Source organism: Glycine soja, chromosome 19 (assembly GCF_004193775.1).
Source record: "Glycine soja cultivar W05 chromosome 19, ASM419377v2, whole genome shotgun sequence".
NCBI lineage: Eukaryota > Viridiplantae > Streptophyta > Magnoliopsida > Fabales > Fabaceae > Glycine > Glycine soja.
In genome coordinates, this window is record NC_041020.1 from 20,522,922 (window position 1) to 20,548,713 (window position 25,792).

Genomic DNA, 25,792 nt, shown 5'->3' on the forward strand with positions numbered 1-25,792 from the left:
TTGCCTAGTGCTGTTCGCCTATCCTCCACCCTCAAATCTTATTCGGAGACCCGTGAATTGATTGCCTAGCGCTGTTCATGCGTCCTCCACCATCGATTCTGGAGCCCCGCGAATTGATTGCCTAGCGCTGTTCGCCTATCCTCCACCCTCAAATCTTATTCGGAGACCTATGAATTGATTGCCTAGTGTTGTTCATGTGTCCTCCACCATCGAGTCTGGAGCCCCGCGAATTGAATGCCTAGCGCTGTTCGCCTATCCTCCACCCTCAAATCTTATTCGGAGCCCCGCGAATTGATTGCCTAGCGCTGTTCGCCTATCCTCCACCCTCAAATCCTATTCGGAGACCCATGAACTGACTGCCTAGCACTGTTCGCCTATCCTCCACCCTCAAATCCTATTCCGTTATCAAGCGCGGAACCTTCGGTGATTGGGAAATATGGTTTTTTTTAATTATTTTCCCAATTGGTTCGTTCGCCAAACATGTGTATATGTGTATATTATGTTATTGGTGTTTTTTGTTTGTGTTTTGTTTTGTGTTGTGCAGAGAAAAAGGAAGAGAGACGGGAATCGTCATAGACTAATCACGGAAAAGGCGAAGACGGACGAAATCAGTGTTTTATCTTTGCTTTCCTCTTATCTCCGATAAAAGGTAAGTAAAGAGGGACAACTGTCATACCCTAATTTCGTCCGGGGACTATTGTTTGATGGCATGCAACCTTTGGTTGACCGCTTCGAGGTACTTGGCACCCTTTGTTGCACAATACGTGAAGTTCTAAGACATGCTGGAAATCAAAAGGAAGCATTGTTACGCAATCCGTGAAATTCCGTAACGTGCCGGAAATCAAAAGGAAGTGTTGTTGCGCAATCCATGAGTTTCCATAACATTCCGAAAGCTAAAAACGGAGTAATTACATGATCTGTAAGGTTTTGTAACCTTACGGAAAGAAAAAAAGTGTCATTACGAAATTCGTAAAGTTTCATAACGTTACGGAAAAAGAATCACCAAAAAAAGCAAAGGGGGTGTATTAGTAAAAAAAGGGTGCAAATAGCAACCAGGCCCACTTGGGCCTTCCAGATTGTTCCTCCAGAAGGCGGTTGCTTCTGGAGGAAGAAACCTGGCTCGCCTGGGCGAGCTGGGTGGCAAGCTCCTCCCCTATTTTCCTATAAATAGAGGGAGGAGTGAAGAAGGAAAGGGTTAAGCCTTCTTGGCATTTCGTAATCACTTAAAATTAGTGAGGAAAATTGTTTCCGTGAAGAAAATCCAAGCCGAGGTGCTTCCGTAACGTTTTCGTGGGTGATTTCGCGAAGATTTTCAACCGTTCTTCGTCGTTCGTCGTTCGTTCTTCGTCGTTCTTCGGTCTTCAACTAGTAAGTTCCCGAAATCAAACTTTTCAATTCAATCTATGTACCCATGGTGGTCCCCATTTGTTTCGTGTACTTTTATTCTCGTTTCATTTACTTTCCGCACCCCCTTTAGACGTGCTTCAGTCATTTACTTAAGTCATTTTCTCGCCTAATCAAAAAATAAAATAAATTTCCACTGATCATTTGATTAGTAATATCTGTTAATTTCTGTTAAAATGAAATCCGACCGTTCGGTCATGCCGTAACCACGTTGGAAACCAAAAAGAGGTAAAATAATAATATAATAATAAAAAATATCTTTTAGTAAAATAAACCAAAAAAAAAAAATCAATCGGACGTTTCTCTTTGGGATTTCTCTTTCTTAATTGAATTGACTAATAACTAAAGTGAAACTAAGGCTAAAATCAACTCGAAAAGTCAAGCTCGTCCGCAAAAAATCACTAAAAAGGATTTTAAGGTTCAATACCTCAGTTTTTCTCAGCAAGTAAAAATGGGTCATTTTAAGGTCCAACGCATTAAAAGGACCTCCTTCTAAGTAAAAAGAATCGCTTGATTCACGCTTTAGAAAGAACTACGTGGATCTGATTTCCTCTTCGATGGAGGGTACATAGGAGCAAGAGCCCCGCTTTTGTCGACTTGAAAAATAAAAAAGAAATAAAAGTTTAAGTACACAATTTCACACAATTCTAAAATTAAGGTTGTTGTCCTTTGGGACAAACGTGAGAGGTGCTAATATCTTTCTCAAACGTAAATACAACTCTCGAATCTGGAATATTCTTCATGACCGGTTTCCTTCGGTTTTTTCGACGTTTTCCACAAATAAACGTTGGTGGCGACTCCGCGCATTTTCCTCCTTCGGAAGATACACCCATGAGCTTCGCCTCGCTCGCCCGCAAAGGGTAGGTTGCGACATATGCTTTTATGTATTTTCCCTTTTTTATGTTTTTTTCTTTTTATGGGTCTTTTGTATTTTTTTATCTTTTTGTGGTCGACAAAGGTGTTTCCCTCACTCCTACGTATCCTCAATTGCGATGAGGAAATCAGGCCTACGTAGTTTTTTCAGAACTAAACGTTGGTTAATTTGTTTTTATCCTATTTTCGCAAGATTGATTTTAACTGAACATAAGTCGTTTAAGGCATTGGAATATTAAACTATCTTTTATTTTTTTTTAAAGGAGAGAAACGTTAAGGCATCGGAAGCGTTATGGAAGTACCTCGGCTTGGATTTTCTTCACGGAAACACGTTTTTTCACCCAAAACACCTTAAATGCATAGCATAGGGATCAGGGACCCTTTGGAACAGCCCCCCTTAGCCTATTTATAGAAAAAGGGGGTGGTGCTTGCCGCCCAGCTTGCCCAGGCGAGCAGGTGGCTTCCTCAGGACGCTTTCTGAGGCACCCCCCTTTTTACTAAGTTCACCCCCTTTTTTCGTAATTTATGGAAAAGTTATGGAAGCATATCGGACTTGATTTTCTACTTTTTTCTCTTCCTTCTAACCCATCTTAAGTGAAATATGCTTATTCAAGGTTACGGGAATTTTACGGAAGCCTCGGAAACCATTTTTCAACAAAACGAGGGAGGAGGTTGCCGCCTAGGTGACCTAGGTTGCTTCTTCCTTAAGCAACCCAGCTTCCAAAATGTTTTGGCGTAGATTCAAAAATTTCTATTTACACCCCTATCTTGATAAGTTCACCTCCCGTTTTTGTGTTTTTTGGCTGTTTTCCTTCCAAATCCTCACGGAACTTTATGGATTCCACAGAGATGGATGTTAAGCCTTCTGAAGCGATCAAAAACGGTCCCCGAATGAAATTAGGGTGTAACAATCTATTTACACACACCCCACTTTGCTAAATATACTCCCATTTTCGTGTTTTTGGCCGGTTCTCTCCGAAACATCCTGAAACTTTATGGATTCCACGGTGATGGATGTTAAACATTTTGAAGTGGTCATACGAAGGTCGCATGTCGACAAACAATGGTCCCCGGACGAAATTAGGGTATGACAACTAGTATACTAGTGTAGACACCCACTAACAGTTTGAAGGGGATTTTTCTTCATTATTCAAGAAAATGCTTGTCTATGCTTGACAAAAAAATTACAATTTGAAATACTTTTGGGGGTTAAATTAAAAATCTGATCCCTAAATTTGATGCTACTTTTCATTTTTGTTCCTATATGGAAAAACATTTTATTTCTACATGAAAAGTCGATTACAAATTGTTTCATCGTTTGCCAACGTTATAAAGCTATTAGATTTAGTCCTTTTGCTTGCTAATATTTTTTTATTTTGTCCCTACACGAAACAGATATATACTTTGTTTTGATCCTTGCAAGATAGAGAGAGATTTCATCCACACACTTGTTGTTAAATCTAAGTATTTGGTAAATTTCCCATCGTGTTATTTATTGTTTTTGTAATTCTACTGATATACTTGATCATATCATTAATCATAATATTTTATTAATTTGGTTGCAGCTTGCAGCAAAGTTCCGTAACTGTGGACAAACATGTGTTTGTGCAAATAGAATTATTGTGCAAGAAGGTTAGATGAAAATGATAGTAAAATATCAATTTTACCATTACATTGCATTTATCTGATTTGCCATCTCTTAAAAACTTTTCATTTGAATATAACATGTTTATGGTTCTGAATTTATGAATACTTTTAGGAGAATTTGATACTTTGTTGTTTTCTAATAGCTCCTTCTCCTAAATGGTATGAGTTTCCGGAATGTGTTACAGTCACACAGTAGTTGTTTCATGAAAAGTGCTCTTGTATTAGCATTATTGATATAATCAAGATGACATTGTGAATCTTTGCAGAATGCTTACATAGCCTTTTGTAACCTTGTCATTATATTATATGGAATTTGTAGTGTTTTGAAAAATAAAAAAATTTCAGAATTGAAAACAGAACACAAGATAACGAATAAAGGGCATTACAATGACATTCTTATGAGATTTTTCCTCCGAAGTGTTTGTGTCCTATTGATTGTTTGGCTGTTTGAAGTTCACACCAATGTGAAAATGTGCATTTAGATACATTATTTGTTTAATATTTATTGTTTTTTTAACCAAGTTTCTTTGTGAAGATATATATGAGAAGTTTGCAAATGCTTTACGTGATGTTGTTCATAATATGAAAGTCGGGGATGGTTTTAGTGAAGGTGTGTCACAGGTAGTTATTGGTCTTTCTATTTAAAATAATTTATATTAGTTTCTGTTTTTCTATTGAACCAACTGCCTGTGGATATTGCCTATCTTGCATCTCTGTTTTTCCATGGTAATATTCATTCATATGGACTTCAGGTACTTTTTGATAAATATTTCCTTTCCAATATTCCCGTTATAATATGTTTTTGAGTGTCATTACTCTGTAGAGTCCTCTCCTAAATTGATAGAAAATGAGTCATGGTGTAACTCATTTCATATCCATCTCTAAACAGGGTCCTCTAATAAATGAAGTTGTTGTAAAAAAGGTTTGTGTTTCTCTTAGTATTTCATTTTCTTTTTGCATTGTTTTGAAAAAGTGGAGACCAAACATCAGAGAGAGGATGTCAAGAGTTTGAATGGGAGAGTGGGGAGTTACAAATGAAGCAGCTGAAGAATAAATTTGGTAATAAAATGTGTAAACCAAAAAGGGTGTATTGCCTTTATAATTTTTATAGATTATAGATGAGGCTAATATCTACAAAATACAAACTGCGATTGAGTTTGGTAGAAACACAATTGTGCAGAACTATTGAATCTTTTCACTGCACTATCATTATATCTTCTGTAAAGCTAGTCTTCACCTCTCTTTGGTGATATGAGGATTCAAACCAATGTAGTTTATATAGTTTACAGTGTTGTGTTGCATACTTCCTATATTCTATATGTGTAGAAATTATGATATGGTTTATTTCACTTTGCCTTGTTATCATCAAATGGAATTTTGTTGTTAATTTTTGCTTGCTGGACTTTTTTTTTGTTAATTCACCTAAATGATTTGGCTTAAACTAGAGAGGAAGCATTTGGACTTGTTGCACCCCTTTTGTGATTCAAAACTAAAGAGGAAGCTATCAGAATTGCTAACGACACTAACACAGGTCGTTCGTTTGGTTCTTCTTTATACAGCCTTGAAGAATGGTTTTTGCTCTCCCTCCCCCTCCTATACAGCCTAGGTTAATAGTTTTGTCATATTTGGTCACTCTTGGTTTAATGCTGTGAAACTTTGGAACATGGAATTGCTTGTACATATGAAGGTTTGGGTTCATATGTATTTACAAACAGTATCCAACGATCGTGGCGTGTGGCTGAGGCTCTTGAATATGGACTAGTGGGTGTTAATGAAGGAGTAATTTCAACTGAGGTGCATCTCATTCCTTATTAAGTGATATCAAGTAACAATGGAATTTTTGTTGATGCATTTATCTATGTGCATGTGTTGATGTAGGTGGCTCCATTTGGTGGTTTTAAACAGTCTGGCCTCAGAAGAGAAGACTCCAAATATGGGATGGATGAATATTTAGAGGTAAGGACAAATCTAAAGTGTTCATTTATGTAATTTTCCTGTTACTTAATAAAAGACTGCTTCATAATCCATAAGCATAGCCATTGATTATACTTGTGCAACTTTTGTCCTTTGAAGTTTGTAAAACTGAGTTTGGTTATGGTTTGAAGAATCTAGAAAAGATGGCATATTTGTGTAGAATTATGTGTGGTGGGTAGTTAGGGGATTGTGTTGAATTGTTAATAGCACTTTTAGATGTTTTGGGTCAGTGGGAATGGGCTGATACCCGGTATACAAAATAATGTTATTCTTCATTGGGTCTAAGATGTTTACCAAATAAAGTTTTCACAGTAAGATGATTCAGCTATTTCGTATATATACTAATAGAAACCTCCACATACATTCCAAATAAAAAATAAATAAATTTATAGCATGAACGTGTTAAGCTCTCTATATATCTGAGATAAAAAACTCAATTAAAATATATCATGAAGATAAGTAACTTAACTGGATACAACACTGGTTGTTGGATTTGTCAACAACAATTTTTCAACTCTTTTAAACAACATTTTTTTATCCATTTTTGTTAGTGAATGTCAGTTCCATCCTTTAACATTTGTATTAATTTTCCATTAATTATCAGGCATGTTCTAGCATGAAAGTTTCATTGTTTCATTGATTATTGGTTTCTCTTCACAACTTACACCAAACTTATAGCATGACACTCAGTGAAAATGAACAGAAGATGATTTTGTGGGGAGAATTTCAGGGAAACCACTCACACAAGATGATTATTGTAGGTAAGCATAAGTTAATGACTTTTACCTACAGTTGGAGGTTGTAGGTACAAGTTAATGTTTTGACCTACAGTTAGAGATTGTAGAAATAAGTTAATGGTTTTTACCTACACATATTGTGAATTGTATGAATGATATATAGCGACAATCAAATGTAATTGTAGGTGAAAGTAAATCCGTAGGTAAAACCTCCACTAACAGACTATAATCCATCACTGTATGTCCCCTCAAAGTTGACGATCAAAATATCCGTAGAACAAAGTCTTTATTACATTTACCTACGTATTTTTAACATCTAGTGATGATTTTTGTCCGTAGGCAAAAGTCATTTTTCTTGTAGTGAGAAAAAGTTTAACAAATTATAGAGATATATAAAGGGTATATTAATTAGGAAGTTACACGTAATATATTTTATGAAATTTAAAGTATTAATTAGATTTTTTAATACCAATGCCAAAACCTTAAATATCATATTAAAAAGGACTTGATGGAGTACATTGCTTTATATTTTGTATTTTTTTCCTCTCAGAAAAGAAAAAACTATCTGGATTTTTTTTTAGCTTTTAAAAATAAAAAGTTAACAAATATAACGTTCAAATGTTATTATTGATTTTGCATAGGCATTTCTCTGTAATATTGCAATAGCACATTCTACAGAGGAATATTAAAAGCCCTGCAATTCCTTCTTACATCACCTTCGTTTCCATCCAAAACACCAATGCTCCCCAACTTTATCATGGCATTTGCAAATCTCTCTTGAAATGTACCATCATTTGCCGCAAAATCCTCCACAATGTCCCTTGACAATGAGTCGAAAGCCAATTGCTGATCAAGGTGAAGTACCCCTCTCCTAAGCCTCATTTGGTTGTAAAATTGATTGTCAAATAAAAAAGAAGAGTTTTGATCCAAAAACACACGAGGGTCACTCAATGATGGCCTATTGGACTCACAAATTTGCACCAGCTTTGCATCCAATTCAGGATCCATTGTAGGATCAACTCTTCCTTGAACACTTGAAAGCCTCTCTTGAAACACACTACAGTGAGCAAAACCAACGGTGTGTCCTCCCAAAAGGGTCACCATGTCCTCTAGTGTCAACCCTCTTGCGGTGAAAAACTGAAGAGCACCTTGTACAGACAATGATGGTGCTGGAAGGATTACTAAGGAAGGATCGGCTAATAGACCATCTTTTCTTCCCGTGGGGATGCTGTACCTTATCCCTCCTGCCAGTGCCACTGCATCTCTTGTGGCAAGTGCTATGATATCTGCGCATGAAACAGTTAAAGGGCACGCTTGTTCTAAGATTGCTTTTGCTTCATCAATGATCTCAAATCCACGAACAGTTTGGTTTGGCCCTGCAATCTTCTCTGATGTTCTAGTGCTTGTTGGATCTATTAGTATTGAGGCATCACAACCCTGAAACCAAAATGCTAAAAAATATTAATTATATATAACATCATAATTTCGACAATCGATCTGCATGAAACATGGTAATTGTGGCATTATCAGTCACATTTATACATAATTTTTTAAAAGAAATTAACTTAAAACATCATAATTAACTTAAATTATCAGTCACCAGTTTAATTTATTAAATAGGGTGTGGGCGTGTTGTAAACTCCCTCACACGGGTATTTAGTTCCTACGTATTAACAAAGTCACAATTTATCCACTTTTATGGTTTTAAAAAGTTATTTGTGACCACAACATCATAATTTTTTTAATACTATTAATGATGACAATAAATTAAGCTGTAACTACAATTTAAAACCGTACGTAACAACATGGCATAGATAGCATTAATCAGATAGAAATTAATTAACTTAAATAACCTCATCTATATATTGAAAGAAAATGAGTGTGTAAATACGAACTAATTAACACGTTTTTCAACGAGTATATATAGTTTTGGTCTTACTCTAACAAAGCAATCGTGAAAGTGCATGCGAAGAAGGGCTGCGACAATGGATTTATCCTGGCTGAAACGCCTTTGCACAACTTCACCTACAATTGTCTCTGCTCTTGGACATGTTGCGGTATAGAATCCAACGCGCAGGTTAGCAAATGTGAACGGAAGGGCAAAGATGAAGAAGATTAAGATGGTAGTGAGCTTCATTTTGGGTATTGCACTGCCTTGAGTCTCTTGCAAATGCCATTTATTTCATTATAAATAACATTGTTTTGGTGATAAAACTTTATGGGCCATGCTATTAAATACTTCTTTCTTTTTCTTCTTCTTCTTTTTTTTTTAATAAAAAACGTTTCATATTAAAAGAGATGATGCATGCAATTAGTTGTTGTTTTTGGCAGGATGCTAGAAGGGTCGGTTGCTTAAATATTTTCCTTTTTCCACATAACAACGATATTGAATACTATGATAGTGAGAATTAGCTACATTTATGTCCACTTTAGTTGTAGTTGATGGATTCATAAATCCTAGGCTGAATTTTTTTATAACTGTTTAAATGTTAAACTTTAATAAATAATAATTTTTTAAAAATTACTATTTTTACATATAAAATTAAAATTAACTAATAAACATATAATTAGTTTTATACAAATTAAATTTTCACTGATTATCACTTTAATCATTACAATAAAATAACAAATCCAACTAATTTTACATAATTTTATACTAATTAACATTAACCATTATTATAATAACAACATACAAAATACATGTCATATGATATTGAGAAAAAAGTTAGTTCATAGATTTATTTTTGAGTAAGGGAACTACACGATCTTCCGTCCTTATTTTTAAGATGAAGTTTTGAAAAAAAATATTTCTTTTTATAAGACTTGATTTCTCTCTCTTATGGAGATGGAATAAGATAGATAGACTTCCAATAACATTAAGGACAAATTTGGAAAGACAAATGCTAATTAGTGTTCTTTTGGCATTGCTTTAATAATTAAAAAAAAAGTATTTTTATTGAGATGTGTAAAATGTTATATGTGTAAATAGTTAGCAACACTCATTGAAAATATATAATTACAAACAAGTTTAATGTTAATAATTAAGTTTAACTAATTTTTTTAATAAGCATAAATTAGTCAATAATATTTGATAAATAAAAGTGAAGAGGGTATTTGTTTTTTTAAAGAGGGGGTGAGAGGAATTTTAATAAATGGGAAGGGAGGTAGTAATTTTCTTATTTATTACATAATGGAAGGAAAGATTTTAAAAAATTATTCTTCCTTTATATCCTTGTAATTTTAATTTGAAAACATTACTATTTTTTAGTAAGCATATTTTAGTCATCAATTACCTACTATTATTATTATTATTATTATTATTATTATTATCTATACTAAGTCTTATAAATGAGATGTATATGGAAAAGGCTATTATGCCCATGCTCTAGTTGTTGACATGTGTTCAATTTATTGGTTTTTTGGGCATTTTTGTATCACACTTCCAGACCTGTTGGTTGCTCCACGTATTATTGCACGCGTCTTTTTTTTTCTTAAATTGCTTACAGGTGTCATGTGTTGCTGTATTGCCCGTCCATTCTTCACCAACTGCGTTTCCTTTCTTTCTTCTTCGTTGCGTTTTGCTTTCTTTCTTCTTTGTTGCCTTTGTTTCTTCTTCATTTTGCTTTCTCCGTTTCTTTCCTTTCTTTTTTTTTTTGGTGTTTTTCATGTCAGGTCTGGGTTTTGTTTTCTTTATGCTTAAATACTTAAAGTTTGTTTTTTTTACTACCCTTTGGTTTTTCCCCTTTGTGAATCTTGAGACTTTGTGCATGGGTATGTATGGACTCTGGGTAATTTTAGTGTGTGACAGGTTTAAATTTTTTGTTGTTGTGGTTTTTGCTTTAGGGTTTTGAATTTGATTTGGGTTTTGGATTATGTGTATTTGGCAGTGGAATTTTGCAATTTGGATTAATGGGTTTCGACATTTGCATTGTGAATGGTTCGTGCACTCACGAATGGAGAAAGGGGTGGCCTCTGCGATCTGGTGGATTCGCTCAACTATGCTGCAAGTGTGGGTAAATTTGAATCCTTTTCTCATACTATGATACTATAGCTACACTTCCCACTGTGTCTTAGGGTCTGTGACACACAGACTCACTTCAAGTTCCCAGCTTTTGCCATTTTTTTCCACTCTCCTTTTTTGCATGTCGATTTTTTTTCCTCCATTAATTGGATTTAACCCCTTTGTATTTTTTTAATGGATTTTGGATTTAATAATAACTTCTTTATTTTTCAATTTGAAAAACTGTTGGTTTGTATGTGCTTGATCTTGATTATATAGTTTCTTTTCAATAAATAAATAAATTTTCAATTTTGGGTGTGGAGTGTTTTGACTAACTGACGCAATGCTCTTTTTTTTCTTTTTGCTTGCATGTGCTTGGCCTGTTTTAATAGATGATTTTGTTAAGCATATGCACAGGTTTGATTTCTTTATGGCCAAACAAAGCATCTTAAATTTTTAGGCAATTTTGCAATAAGCCAGTTTTAGGCATTGTTTTGTGATTAATTTTATATGTATTGGATTATATTGTCCAGCAGGATGCAAGGATCGTATTATGATTAATTTTAGGCAATTTTGCAATAAGCCAGTTTGGTACATTGTCCTGCAGGATGCAAGGATTGTATTATGATAATTCCAACTTCCATTGTAACTGTGATGATCCAGGATCTCACCCACGGATCTTTCATTCACGTTGTTCAGTAATTTTTTTAAATGTTTCCTTGCAAGACATCATTGAAATACCATCGTCTTGCCACCAGTAGTGCGCATAGAAATTATTGTGCGTCAAATAACATCAAAAGTCTTGGTTTCCGAAGATGGAATGTGTAATGTTTTATTGTCCAGTGAACTAATTGGATTGTTGTGAGCCGAACGAGTAGGGCGTTCCTTTCCATTCATTCCGTTATGGATCAGTCGTGGTTTCACAAGTTCTACCAATGGTATAGACGAACCCATTGCTTCATAGAAATGCGTAATGTTAGTAACATTGATTTACTTAAAACTTCCTAGGATGTTTCCGGAGGATTTGTTGTTTTATTATTTTATTATCTTTATTTTTCCACTATATTAGGTCTGAAAAACTTTGGCTTTATTCAAAAAATTGCTAATCATCTTTTAATGAATATTTTTAAGTCATACTGCAGCTATGATTTTGTGTTCCTTTTAGTGTGTATTTGGTTCAAATTGTCTCAATGTCTCCAAAAAATTTACCGTGATTTTTCTTATTAATATAATCTTTTAAATTTTAGGCTAATTAAATTTCTTTTGCTCATCATTTTGTTGTTTCATTTAAAGTAACAACTATAATAATATTTTGTCTGACAAACGAATTGAATGGTCATTAAGGATAAAATAAATCAAGTTTGTTACTAAATTTCATAATTCCTACAGTACTCAAGAGTTTTGTAGACTAACTTGATAATTGATATTATATTATCTTTGTCATATGCAGGGTAAGTCAACAGAGAAGCAATGTCCCATTGTAATGAGTGTTAGTATCAGATTCTTGCCTTATCCATGACCAATGATTATTCTTTTCAAATTTTGTTAAGCTCAATCAAAATGGACTGAAGAACACTGCATGTGCAGTCATTTGGAGTTCATTGTTTGTTGGTACTTGGTGGCACTTAAAAAAATCAATTTGTTTAAAATATATTTTGTTGGTATCTAAGAGCACAATTGAACTTGATCCAGTCAATGCTTGTGATTCAAATTTGATCCACACTTGATATAAAGAATTCTACAAATTTTGTGAGCGTTATTTTGCTTTGTATTTAAAAACCCTGTTCAAAAGAAGTGTATATAACAATGTTTAAAACACACATTTTGTAACCTGTCCAAATTTTGTGAGCGTTATTTTGCTTTGTATTTACTGGGATCCGTTTTCAATTGTCTTTACAATGAGTTATGAACCTTTTTCATGTTAATGTAAACAAAACAAGTCTGAAAGCTTCTCTAAATTTATATTGCAAAACAGAGTATCTAGACATAGTTGTACTCAAATATATTATGTAGCTATCCTTAATGTTTTGTGTAATATATTTTCTGTTTCTCCTCTGGCAGCTTAAACGATGGGAGCGGAAGGAGTGTAAACCAAACAGTCTTCCTATCTTGCACAAAATGCAGGAGATGCGGTTTAAGTCATATTTGGACGAGAAAGGGGTAAAGTTGGGGAGATTACTGAAATCTTCAAGCATGACAACAGTGTTATAGTGAAAGATTTAAATTTGAAGACAAAGCATGTCAAGAGTAGAGAAGAGGGTGAACCGGGGCAAATTATTAAGGTTGTCTTCATTTCCCTTGCTTCATTGTTATAGTTATAAAGTCTTTTTTCCACTTTTGCATGCTCTTCAAGAAATGAAAGTAAGCTAAACAAACATCACAATTTCCCAAAATGATGTCCTTTTCTTTGTGGAGTTGTTTGTGCTGCTACCACACACAAAGGTCATTTCAACAACTATAGTAATTCCATTTTTCTGCGGTGCAGTTGTCATCCCAAGGGCCAACACATGATGAGATTCATTTTGAGTTTTTGCGAAACCTAAGTGGGGACCCTTATATTCTGCGCACAAACATCTTCACCCAAGGCAAAGGTAACAGGGAGCAACAGTTCTATCTCTGGTTCAACCCCACCAGAAACTTCCACACTTATTCTATCATTTCGAAGCCCCAGCACATCATGTAAGTGATAATAAACAAATATTCAAAATACAAATTTTTGTTTATTAGTAAATAGTCTATCAACTAATATTGCAGAGTTCACTTTTCATTGCTTAATTTGCTTTCTAGATTATAATATATCTCATATTTATTGCTACTGGATGATACATAAATTAAATAAAAGGATGCAGACCTACGTTTTGGAAAATATTAAAATAAAGAAGCACGGATCTACGGAAGATTTCTTGAGCCTTCCTTACATTTGCACATTGCTTAATTGCTCCTTATGGACTTACTATGGAATCATAAAGGCTAGAGAGTACCTCGTGGCTACTGTCAATGGCTTTGGCATTGTGGTGGAGACAATCTATGTTATTCTATTTCTCATATATGCTCCAAAAGGGATAAGGGTATGTAGTATATATTTCATTTTTTTAAAGAACAAATGTTAATTATTAATATTCTTAGTTTTATTAGGAGAGAAAATCAAATTTATTTTTTCTCTCCTCTTTTTTCTTAACCATCCAACTTACCTTATATGTACTATATTAATGAATTAATTATATTATAACTATATAAGCCAGTTTCTAATTAATTCACCTTACAAAATCCCGTTTATTGTTAAGTGGTGATAGATTAATTTGAATATGATTTCAGGGTAGGACTGCCATTTTGGCTGTGATTTTGGATGTGGCAATTTCGGCAGAAGCAGTAGCTACTACTCAATTAGCATTGCAAGGAGAAGCTCGTGGTGGTGCTGTTGGTGTTATGGGAGCAGGCTTAAACATTGTTATATATTTCTCACCTCTCTGTCATGGTAAGTTGCACTAAATCTTAGCTTGCTATCATTAATTTCCAAAGCTCCATTATATCTCACTATATAATATTTGGAAAATGTTTATCAGTACGAATTCGTTCTGGCACGAAATGCTTTACCACCTCTCACCACCATTAATTTGTGTCAAAGGATTTGATTACAAAATTGTTCATCTAAACTCGACCAATCACATTTCAACTTTTATTTTCTTATAGTGTTCATGCATAAAACTTTCGTGCTACATAGCATTGCTGATAATATTTATAGAATTGAATTTATAGATAGATAGTAATTAATATCCATAAGTTTACATAGATTTAAACTTAGATATATAATTTACCTCTTATCTGACATATGGCAATTTCCAAAAATCTCAAATATCACTTTATTGATCACTCATTCATAGTCCTTCTCCATATAAGTATTTATGTTCTAGCATCTCTGCAACTAAATTGATCATTTCCCTGAGTAGTAATTTTCTTTCTCTCAGATATAATTTGGAAAGTGACATACCCTAATTTCGTCTAGGGACGATTTTTTGATGGCATGCAACCTTTGCTTGACCGCTTCGAGGAACTTGACACCCATCGTTAAGTAATCCGTGAAGTTCCGTGACATGTCGGGACTCGAAAGGAAACATTATTGCGCAATCTGTAAAGTTCCGTAACATTCCAGAAGCCGAAGAAGGGGTGGTTGCGTAATCCGTAAAGTTTCGTGACATTACAGAAAGAAAACAAGTATCGTTATGTAATCCGTAAGGTTCCGTAACGTTACGGAAAAAGAATCAGCAAAGAAGGGGGGTGAACTTATCAAGATAGGGGTGTAAATAGCAATTTGAATCTAGGCCCTTCCGGAACATTTTGGAAGTTGGGTTGCTTAAGGAGGAAGCAATTGGGCGACAAGCTCCTCCACGTTTTTGAAAAATGGTTCCTGGGGCTTCCCTGGCTTCTGTAAAATTTCTGAAAACCTTGGGTAAGCATATTCCACTTAACATTGGTGAAAGGGAAGAGAAAAAAAGATGAAAGTTAAGTCATATATGCTTCCGTAACTTTTCCGTAAATTACGAAAGAAGGTGGGGTGAACTTATCAAGATAGGGGTGTAAATAGCAATTCGAGTCTAGGTTCTTCTGGAACATTTTGGAAGTTGGGTTAGTTGGGTTGCTTAAGGAGGAAGCAACTGTGCGGTAAGCTCCTCCACGTTTTTGAAAAATAGTTTCCGGGGCTTCCGTTGCTTCCGTAATGCTTCCGTAAAATTTCTGAAAACCTTGGGTAAGCATATTCCACTTAACATTAGTGAAAGGGAAGAGAAAAAAGATGAAGATCAAATCTGTAACACTTTCGTAAGGCTTCCGTAACTTTTCCGTAAAATACGAAAAGGGGGGTGAACTTAGTAATTCGGGTGCGCTTAGAAATCTTCTTCATTAAGTCTCTGGGCGGCAAGCACTTCCCTTTTTTCCTATAAATAGGGGAAGGGGGAGCTGTTTCAAAATGTTGAAGACCCCTTGACTATGCATTTCGGCTATTTTGGGCAAAAAACACGTTTTCGTGAAGAAAAATCGAGTCGAAGTGCTTCCGTAATGCTTCCGTAAGCGATTTTGTGGAAATTCTTCATCATTCTTAGTCGTTCTTCACCGTTCTTCATCCGTTCTTCGTTCGTTCTTCGTTCTTCAATGGGTAAGTTTTCGAATTCGAGACTTTCACTTCATTTCTTGTTTTGTGTACTTTCACTTTAATTTCATTTACTTTCAGTTTTCTTTTCTTCTGTTTTTAACGTGCTTTAGTCATTTACTTAAGTCATTTTCTCGCCTAATCGAAAAATAAAATAATTTTTCACCGATCATTTGAATTGTAACATCCGTTAATTTCTGTTAAAATGAAATCCGACCGTTCGGTCATGTCGTAACCACGTTGGAAACCAAAAGAGGTAAAATAATAATATAATAATCAAAAACATTTTTTAGTAAAATAAATAAAAAAAATCAATCGGACGTGTTTCTTTGGGATTTCTCTTTCTTAAATTGAATCGACTAATAACCAAAGTGAAACTAAGACTAAAATCAATTCATAAACCAAACTTTTGTCATTGCCTAAAAAAGCCATTTTCAAAGGTCCAACGCCTTGAAATGGTCTTTTCCGCTTTTATTGGTTAAGTGTAGATTTCTAAAAAACCTAAAATAAATATGTAACTTTGTTACCTCTTTCAAAAATAAAGAAATCATTAATGGTCCAATGCCTTAATGTTTTCTCACTTTTCAAAAGAATCGAAAGATTGTCTAATGGTGCAACGCCTTAAATGACCTTTCATTCAATAAAAACATATCTTGCAAAAAAGGATAAAAAAATAACTTAACCAAAACGCTTTGTTCACAAAAGAACTACGTAGGTCTGATTTTCTCATCACAATTGAGGAATACGTAGGAGCAAAGGGAAACACCCTTGTCGACCACAAAAGGATAAAAATATAAAAAGGCATAAAAAAGACATAAGAACGTAAAAAGGGAAGATAACATAAATTGAAGTCATATTTGCACATTTGATTAAAGGCTGCCGTCTCTTGTGACGGACGTGTGGGGTACTAATACCTACTTCGTGCGTAAATACAACTCCCGAACCTTTCACTTAAAGTTCGTAGATCACGTCTTTTCCGGTTTTTCCGACGTTTTCCTCAAATAAACGTTGGTGGCGACTTCGCGCGTATTCCTTTCTTGGAAGATGCACCCGGGAGCCTTCCCGTCGAAGGGTAGGTTGCGACAATTGGCGACTCCACTGGGGACTATTTTTTGAGAGTTAGGCCATTTAATCTTGTGCAATGTTTTATCATGACATCCTCCTTTGTTGGTTTCCCTTTATTTTCCTTATGTTCTTGTGTATATAACTCTTTGATGCTTTTAGTGTGTTTTAAAAGGTATGCATGAGGTAAATATTTTCATTTGATGCACACAAACACCAACACTATTTGCACACACGGTGATTTGAAAAAGGGAACATAAGAAGTGGAGGTGAATCTGTGATCATGCTAGGTCTCCGACTTGCTTGATTACAGTGAACCCTCATCTAGAGTTTTTCTCTTTGATAACATATTGTTGCTAGTAGTCCCTACTGCTGCAATATGTTCTTTGAAGGGGATGATACCTCTAGAGACAATCAAGATAGATATGACCACCTTGGGAAATATCACTAAAGGCCTTTTTAGCTCCCTCCCTTGTAGGTCCCTAAAATAGGGGCACGGAGTAAACACGCTACGTGCCATTTTTCACACTGCCATACATAAGTGTCATGTACCCTTTTGCTTGTATTTGTTTGTGAACATCCACATGTTGTGCCTTTCGCATATGCATCATGCACGGGTTCTGTCTTGATCCCCTCTCTTTGGCAAACCAACGAAGGGTCCGTCTCACCTTCTTAAATACATACGTCGGGCACCGTGCTACCCCGAGACGTTGTATCTAAAAAGGAGACAATTTCCTGGGCTCCCGCATTCATAAATTGCATTTGTGTCATATGCATCTCTTCATGCATTCATCCATTTCACCCATGATAGATGTCAGAGTTTTGATTCGCACCGATTTTGTTTTACTTTAGTAAAACATGGGATCAAGTCAAACACCTTTGCTTAAAAAGAGGTTCTATCAAGTCAAGGTCAAGAGCCTAGGGACCACTAGTCTAAAGGAGTTAGGGTAGTTAATGGGTCAGCTCCAGCGGCAAGCTTTTCGCAAAGCTTACGGTAAAATCTGGGACCTAGCCATGGTAGAAGTCTCCACCGAGTTCATTGCCTCCCTCGCCCAGTATTATGATCAGCCGTTGAGGTGCTTCACTTTTGGGCACTTCCAGCTATCACCCATGGTGGAAGAATTCGAAGAAATCCTAGGATGTCCTCTAGGGGGAAGGAAACCATACCTCTTCTCAGGGTTCTATCCCTCATTAGTTAGAATTTCTAAAATAGTTCAAATCTCGGCGTAGGAATTAGACCGCCAAAAGCAAGTCGAAAAAAGGGTGGTCGGGATACAGAGAAAATGTTTGGAGGCAAAAGCAAGAATCTTGGCAGGTAGAAGCGAATGGGCCCCGTTCATACACGTTCTCGCACTGTTGATCTTTGGAGGAGTCCTCTTTCTGAATGCGGATGGGTTGGTGGACCTGGCAGTGATTGATGCTTTTCTCGCCTATCATAACCACAAGGAAAGCCCGGTTGTCGCTATGTTAGCCGACCTATATGACACCTTCGAATGAAGATGTGAGAAGAGCAGTACGAGGATTGTCTGTTGTACTCCTGCTCTTTATGTATGGTTGGTTTCACACTTTTTTCGCCAGGAGGTAAGGCATGTTTGCCCGTTAGAAGGTCACCGTTCATGCACAGAGAAAGGAGGCGCAAATTGGGACTAACTCTTATCAAACAAAGAAAGAGCGTCTGTCAACTGGTTCCCTCGATGGAAGGAAGGAAGAACCGGAGTTCTTATTTCATGCGGAGGATTTCCAAATGTTCCCTTGATGGGGACGAGGGGTTGCATCAGCTACAATCCCGTTCTTGCTATAAGACAACTTGGCTACCCTATGAGAGGGGCACCACTAGAGGATGAGCTCGCACCTGTCATTTCACGAGGCTTCAATAAGACCAACGTGGAGACACTTCAGAAGGTCCGCAAGGCATGGGAGGTGTTGCAAAAGAAGGACAAGGAACTCAGGGGCAGTAACAATGGGCCCATCGGTGGCTATCGTAAGTGGTTAAAAGCCCACGTGCAAGGTTTGGATTGCCTCCCAAGTTTGAGAACCACTAAAAGAGAGGAAGTTGAGGCACTGAAGGAAGACGAAGAAGTGCAGGCCCTTAGGGCGGAACTCGAGCAAGCCCAAACAGTTAAAGAAAGGTTCAAATCAGCAACTCTGAAAATCTGAAAATAGAATACCAGACTGAGAGATGTAAATGTGGCTACCACCAAAGCCTTGGAACGAGAAACCAAGAGGGCTCGTAGGGAAGAACACGGTCGGAACAAGTTCCGAGGGGCTCTGTGGGGCAGTAACAACGAGCTTAAGCTCCAGAGAGAGGAAAGGGACCAATCGCGAGTAGACAATTTGATCTTGAAGGATGAGTTGAAGGCTTGCTCGAGGTCCAAGAAAAGTTTGTCTCAGCGGTTATGCAAGATAGAGACCAACATGTTAGCCATCATCAGCAAGTACCAAGAAGAACTAAATCTAGCCACGGCCCACGAGCATAGAGTGGCGGACGAGTATGCCCAAGTGTACGCGGAAAAGGAGGCTAGAGGAAGGGTGATCGACTCGCTACATCAAGAGGCAACGATGTGGATGGACCGATTCGCTCTTACCTTGAATGGGAGTCAAGAGCTTCCCCGATTACTAGCCAAGGCTAAAGCGATGGCAAACACGTATGATAGACTTAATGACCCATATAATTAGAAACCGCTAGGAAGTTTGTATTGTCGCTCAAATCTTGACTAGTTATAAACTTTCTGAATAAAATGAGTTTATCCCGCGTTTTTACTCCAAAGATCAGTGCGAATCAAGTCACTCCCACATTTTATCTCTAGCAGGCATTGTATGTTGGTCTCGTCCTTTGTCACGGGAAGCCGGAAGGTCCATATCACCTTCTTAACTGTACACATGGGGCACTGCGCCCCCAAATGCGCAAGTAAGAAGAGATAATCTTCCGGGCTCTCGTGTCCGTAAATGCATTCATATCATGCGTCGTATAAGCATCTCTTCATGGCATCATAATGAACATATCATTCCTGCATTTGTCCGTTATCATATTCCAGCCTCACATTTTGCATGAATCATTGCATCATCATGCATATGTGTTCAATATACTTTTTGTTCTACAAACTGCATACCTTTTGTTTTCATGTTCGCTCATGCATGATCCTTGCATTTTCCTCTGCAAAACAAAAACAAAATGGGGAAGCATGAAAATTCACGATGCATTCTTAGTTGCATATATTCGGTACCATGAGCCAACCATGTTGGGATCATAAACCCGTTTCACTTAAAAACAAAATGATTGAACATGGTACCTAATGCATGGTTAACAAGGAAATGATGTTTCTTCGGGCATCTCAATTTCATAATTACATTTTCCATGCATAGCTTAAAGTATGCCCGAGTCATTCATCCCTATGAAAGGTTGTTGAAGTATTGGTGATCAGAATTACCATTCCTTGGATTATAGGATTGAACTAAGCTCATGCTTTTTCGAAAAAAGTTCATCAAGTCAAGTTGAAGTATGGAAGTAACCATCTTGCAAAAATTGGGGCAAAAGATGAATCGAGTTACATCACTGCTTCGTCTACTGCCAAACACATTTAGGATTGTTGATGTCCTTGTTACTTTCAGTTTCACCTTGACCAAGATGTCATGAACCATGTTGAAAAATCTAAATTGATTCAACCCCATGTCCTGCGTAAAAATTCACAATACTTCAACTGTGCATCATTCGCATACATCCATGCTTTTCATTGGTTGCATTGCTCATTGCATTCTTTCCTTGAAAAAAAAATGAACTTAATCATTATTATCAAAAAGAAAAAAACACGCTTTACGACACCCTTACCGAACCTGTGCTAGAGCTAGAGTAATGGGTGAAGTAGAAGAGGTGCAAGAGCAAATGAAGGTCGACATGGAGGCCTTGAAAGAGAAAATGGCCACAATTATGGAGGCCATGATGAGCATAAAGGAGATAATGGAGGTCAGTGAGGCTTACCGAACCCGTGCTAGAGCTAGAGTAATGGGTGAAGTAAAAGAGGTGCAAGAGCAAATGAAGGTCGACATGGAGGCCTTGAAAGAGAAAATGGCCACAATGATGGAGGCCATGATGAGCATAAAGGAGATAATGGAGGTCAGTGCGGCTTACCGAACCCGTGCTAGAGCTAGAGTAATGGGTGAAGTAGAGGAGGTGCAAGAGCAGATGAAGGCCGACATGAAGGCCATGAAAGAGAAAATCGCCACAATGGTGGAGGCCATGATGAGCATGAAGAAGATAATGGAAGCCAATATGGTTGCAGTTGCCGCTACCAGCGCTGTTGCTAAGGTGAACTCGATGCCCCCATCTGATCTCAACCAAATGAATCATCCAACCTCAGATATGGTGGGCAAAGATTTGGGAAGTACGGACGGCCCCATGATGTGCAAATTTAAAACAAGCACGCCTTCCCGCCATATGACTCGCCTCCCTAGGAGGATGTCAATAACTCCGCTCCCATACTCATTGAAAGCCAACAACCTCAATCTGATCATGCACATGTCTCTCAACCCATGGGGGAGACACATGGAATGCCCCGCCACAATCTAGCCAACTTCGAGCCTTGCCTCGAATATGCCAATGAAGGGTAAGCAGTTGGTGATATACCCCTGCAAAACACTTTGGAGGGCCCTCAGTATCACCCACAACCACACCCCTTGCATTCCACAGCGGGTAAAAACCCTCATGCTATGGTAGAAACGGGAGAAGTTGGATCATCTAAGGGAAAGGCTCAAGGCCATTGAAGGAGGCCAAGATTATGCCTTTGCTAACCTAGAAGAGTTGTTCCTAGTACCTAATATCATCACCCCTCCCAAGTTCAAGGTGCCGGACTTTGACAAGTACAAGGGGACTACTTGCCCTAAGAACCATCTAAAGATGTGTTGCCGGAAGATGGGGGCATATGCAAAAGATGAGAAATTGCTGATACATTTTTCCAAGAAAGTCTTACTGGGACAACTGTCACCTGGTATACTAACTTAGGAACCTTCCTGAGTCCATTCTTGGAAGGACCTAATGGTTGCTTTCGTTAGGCAGTATCAGTACAATTCTGATATGACTACGGATAAGATGCAACTACAAAACATGTGCAAAAAGGGGGCATGAATCTTTCAAAGAATACACCCAAAGGTGGAGGGATCTGGCAGCCCAAGTGGTTCCCTCAATGACGGAGAAAGAAATGATCACAATAATAGTAGACACATTACCAATGCTTTACTATGAAAAATGGTGGGGTGCACACCTTCAAGATTTGCTAATTTAGTTTTCACTTACGAAAGGATCAAAGTGGGTCTGAAAAGAGGCAAATTTAATCATCCTGCTTGGACAAATGGCAAAACTGGGGCAAATGAAGAGGGTGAGGATGACGGAGAAACCCATGCTATGACTACCATTCCTATACGGCCAAGTTTCCCACCAACCCAACAATGTCATTACTCAACCCTTCTCCTTACTTACCACCCAGTTATCCACAAAGGCCATCCCTAAATCAACCACAAAACCCACCTACCACACAACCAATGCTAAACACCACCTTTAGCACGAACCAAAACACTAACCAAGGAAGGAATCTTGCAGCAAAAAGCCTATAGAATTCACCCTAATTTCGGTGTCCTATGCTGACTTGCTCCCATATCCACTCGATAATTCAATGGTTGCCATAACCCCTGCTAGGTTTCCTCAACCTCCATTTTTCCGAGGATACGACTCGAACACAACATGTGCATATTATGTAGGAATTCTGGGACATTCCATTGAGCATTGTATGACCTTGAAGCGTAAGGTGCAAAGTCTAATTGATGCGGGCTGGCTGAAATTTGAGGAGAATCGCTTGTGAATCCTAACATTGACAAGCGACACCACACATGGGGAAATTTTGAAAGCTGTTGTTAGATGTCTCTAATGACTCATCAGGATTTTCAAGTTTATGCCATTATTGTAAACCACAATTACAATGCTAAATAATGGATGAATTTGACATCCTTTGTCTCTCTCATCCTTTCACAAACACATTTTTGCTTATTCAACTTCCACCGGAATGTGAGTGTAAGCCATTGGTTTGTTTGCTCAAAGCGACCTGCGCTCCTGAGTGTTGACTTCCAAGACCGTTCAATCAGAGATTACTCGTCCTGCACGTTGGAAAAAGGCATTTGATTGACTGTGTTTTCAAGTAAAAATATAAACATTCATGTGACCTCATTTTATCATTCTGGAAAGTTTGTCTTTTTTAGAGAGAAGTGAATTATCGAGAATAGGAGTCATTTGACTTAATCCATCAACTGAAAAAAAATCCTTCAATTATTTCTCGAGAATCAATAGCTTCTTTCGTTCTTCCTTGCTACAAGGTTGTGAAAATAAGACAACGATTGATACCTCGAAGCCCTACACTGGGGCAATGAGGGGCATTGTGCATGAACCTCAAGTGAACCTAAGGGCAGATTAGAAGTTCCCACCCAATAGGTTCCCAGCTACAAGGTCATGACGAAAGATAAAAATTGGTACCTCAAAGCCTTACACTGGGGCAATGAGGGGCACCGTGCATGATCCTTAAGTAAACCTAGGGGCAGATTAGAAGTTCTCACCCAATAGGTTCCCAACTACAAGGTCATGACGAAAGATAAAAATTGGTACCTCAAAGCCTTACACTGGGGCAATGAGGGGCATCGTGCATAAGCCTCAAGTGAACATAGGGGCAGATCAAAAGTTCTCACCCGTCGATGTTTTTAAACAAAAAAAGGGGGGGACAAACCCTAGGATTTCAATGGATTGATTAAACGTCAAACGGCTTCATTATCATCACTCCAAAATGGCCAAGTGGCTAAATCAAACAAAACATACACTTAGAGGGAGTTCCCGGAGAGATTTGCAAAAGATAGGATAAGGTTGCATGAATTATCACCTTTTTCAAATGGACAGTCAATTTGTGTTTTCCAAAAAAAATTAAATCAAAATCAAAATCACAAAACAAGGAAAGAATGACATGAACATTGTACAACTTTCCATTACATTGCATTATTTCATATGAAGTCCGCATTTACCAAATTTCACAACAAAGGTTGTATGCATCTGCATCCCTAAAAATCATGTTAACTACATAGATTTCCTACATCTAAATGTCCAATCTTGTGAATTTGGGATGACCGGCCCTTTCGATAAGTCGATCTCTTGATTTCTCATAAGGGTGGACCCTTGGGTACTAGTACCTATCTTCTTCAGAGGGCTTCATGTCCTCGCCATCAGAGGGCCGCACGCCCTCGCCTTCAGAGGGCCGCACGCCCTCGCCTTCATAGGGCTACACGCCCTCACCTTTAGAGGGCTGCACGCCCTCGCCTTTAGAGGACTATACATCCTCACCTTCTGAGGACTATACGTCCTCACATTCAGAGGACTACACATCCTCGCCTGCAGAGGACTACACATCCTCACCATCAGAGGACTACACGTCCTCACCTTCAGAGGGCTGCATGCCCTCAGCTTAAGAGGACTACACGTCCTCACCTTCATAGGGCTACATGCCCTCACCTTTAGAGGACTACACGTCCTCACCTTCATAGGGCTACATGCCCTCACCTTTAGAGGACTAGACTTCCTCACCTTCAGAGGACTAGACTTCCTCGCCTTTAGAGGACTAGATGTCCTCACCTTTAGAGGACTTCACGTCCTCACCTTCCTAGGGCTACATGCCCTCACCTTTAGAGGACTACACGTCCTCACCTTCCTAGGGCTACATGCCCTCACCTTTAGAGGACTAGACTTCCTCGCCTTCAGAGGACTAGACTTCCTCGCCTTTAGAGGACTAGACGTCCTCGCCTTCAGAGGGCTGCACGCCCTCGTCTTCAGAGGGCCGCACGCCCTCGCCTTCAGAGGATTACACGCCTTCACCATCAGAGGACTACACGTCCTTGCCTTCGTAGGGCTACACGCCCTCACCTTCCGAGGACTATATGTCCTCACCTTCAGAGGACTACACGTCCTAACCTTCAGAGGACTACACGTCCTTGTCTTCAGAGGACAACACGTCCTCGCCTTCGCCTTCGTAGGGCTACATGCCCTCACCTTCAAAGGACTACACGTTCTCACCATCAGAGGGCTACACGCCCTCACCTTCAGAGGACTACACATCCTCCATTTCAGAGGACTACACGTCCTCGACTTCAGAGGGCTTCACGTCCTCACCTTCAGAGAGCTGCACTTCCTTGCCTTCAGAGGACTGCACGTCCTTATCTTCAGAGGATTACACGTCCTCATCTTTAGAGGACTTCACGTCTTCGCCTTCAGAGGGCTGCATGTCCTCACCTTCAGAGGGCTGCACGTCCTCGCCTTCAGAGGGCTACGTGCTCTCACCTTCACTGGGATCCATATCCGCACATTAAGAGAATTTAAGGTCCTCTACCCTTAATGCTTAACCGAAACTTGCACTCCCGGTTAAGGGGCCAGTAGTTTCCTTTTATCAGTTCCTGGGCTACCCCCTGATCCCGGAGGAGGGCCAACTCTCATACCCTAATTTCGTTCGGGGACTATTGCTTGATGGCATGCAACCTTTGATTGACCGCTTCGAAGCACTTAGCACCCTTTGTTGCACAATATGTGAAGTCCCGAGACGTGCCAGAAATCAAAAGAAAGCATGGTTACGCGATCTGTGAAATTCCGTAATGTGGCGGAAACCAAAAGGAAGTATTGTTACGCAATCCGTGAGTTTCTGTAACTTCTTCGAAAGCTAAAAAAGAGTAAATATATGATTCATAAGGTTCCGTAGCCTTACGGAAAGAAAATAAGTATTGTTACGAAATTCGTAAAGTTTCATAATGTTACGGAAAAAGAATCACAAAAAAAGCAAAAGGGGGTGCATTTAGTAAAAAAGGGGTGTAAATAGCAACCAGGCCCACATGGGCCTTCCAGATTCTTCCTCCAGAAGGCGGTTGCTTCTGGAGGAAGCAACC

At 38.2% G+C, this 25,792-nt stretch overlaps 2 protein-coding genes across 2 annotated transcripts; one reads left to right on the forward strand and one right to left on the reverse strand.

Annotated features, from left to right (window-relative positions):
* Positions 1–7,233: 7,233 nt before the first annotated feature.
* LOC114399779 (peroxidase 44-like) lies at positions 7,234–8,842 on the reverse strand. The gene is made up of 2 exons (XM_028361994.1): positions 8,575–8,842; positions 7,234–8,072 (listed from the first exon to the last, which is right to left on the reverse strand). The coding sequence occupies exons 1-2, from the start codon at positions 8,770–8,772 to the stop codon at positions 7,308–7,310; spliced, it is 963 nt and encodes a 320-aa protein (XP_028217795.1). The 5' UTR covers positions 8,773–8,842; the 3' UTR covers positions 7,234–7,307.
* Positions 8,843–12,774: 3,932 nt separating this feature from the next.
* On the forward strand, positions 12,775–14,859 carry LOC114399646 (bidirectional sugar transporter SWEET17-like). Its single transcript, XM_028361851.1, has 5 exons — positions 12,775–12,917; positions 13,121–13,314; positions 13,478–13,703; positions 13,951–14,110; positions 14,601–14,859. Coding segments are annotated over exons 2-5 (426 nt in total). The 5' UTR covers positions 12,775–12,917; positions 13,121–13,312; the 3' UTR covers positions 14,639–14,859.
* Positions 14,860–25,792: the final 10,933 nt, after the last annotated feature.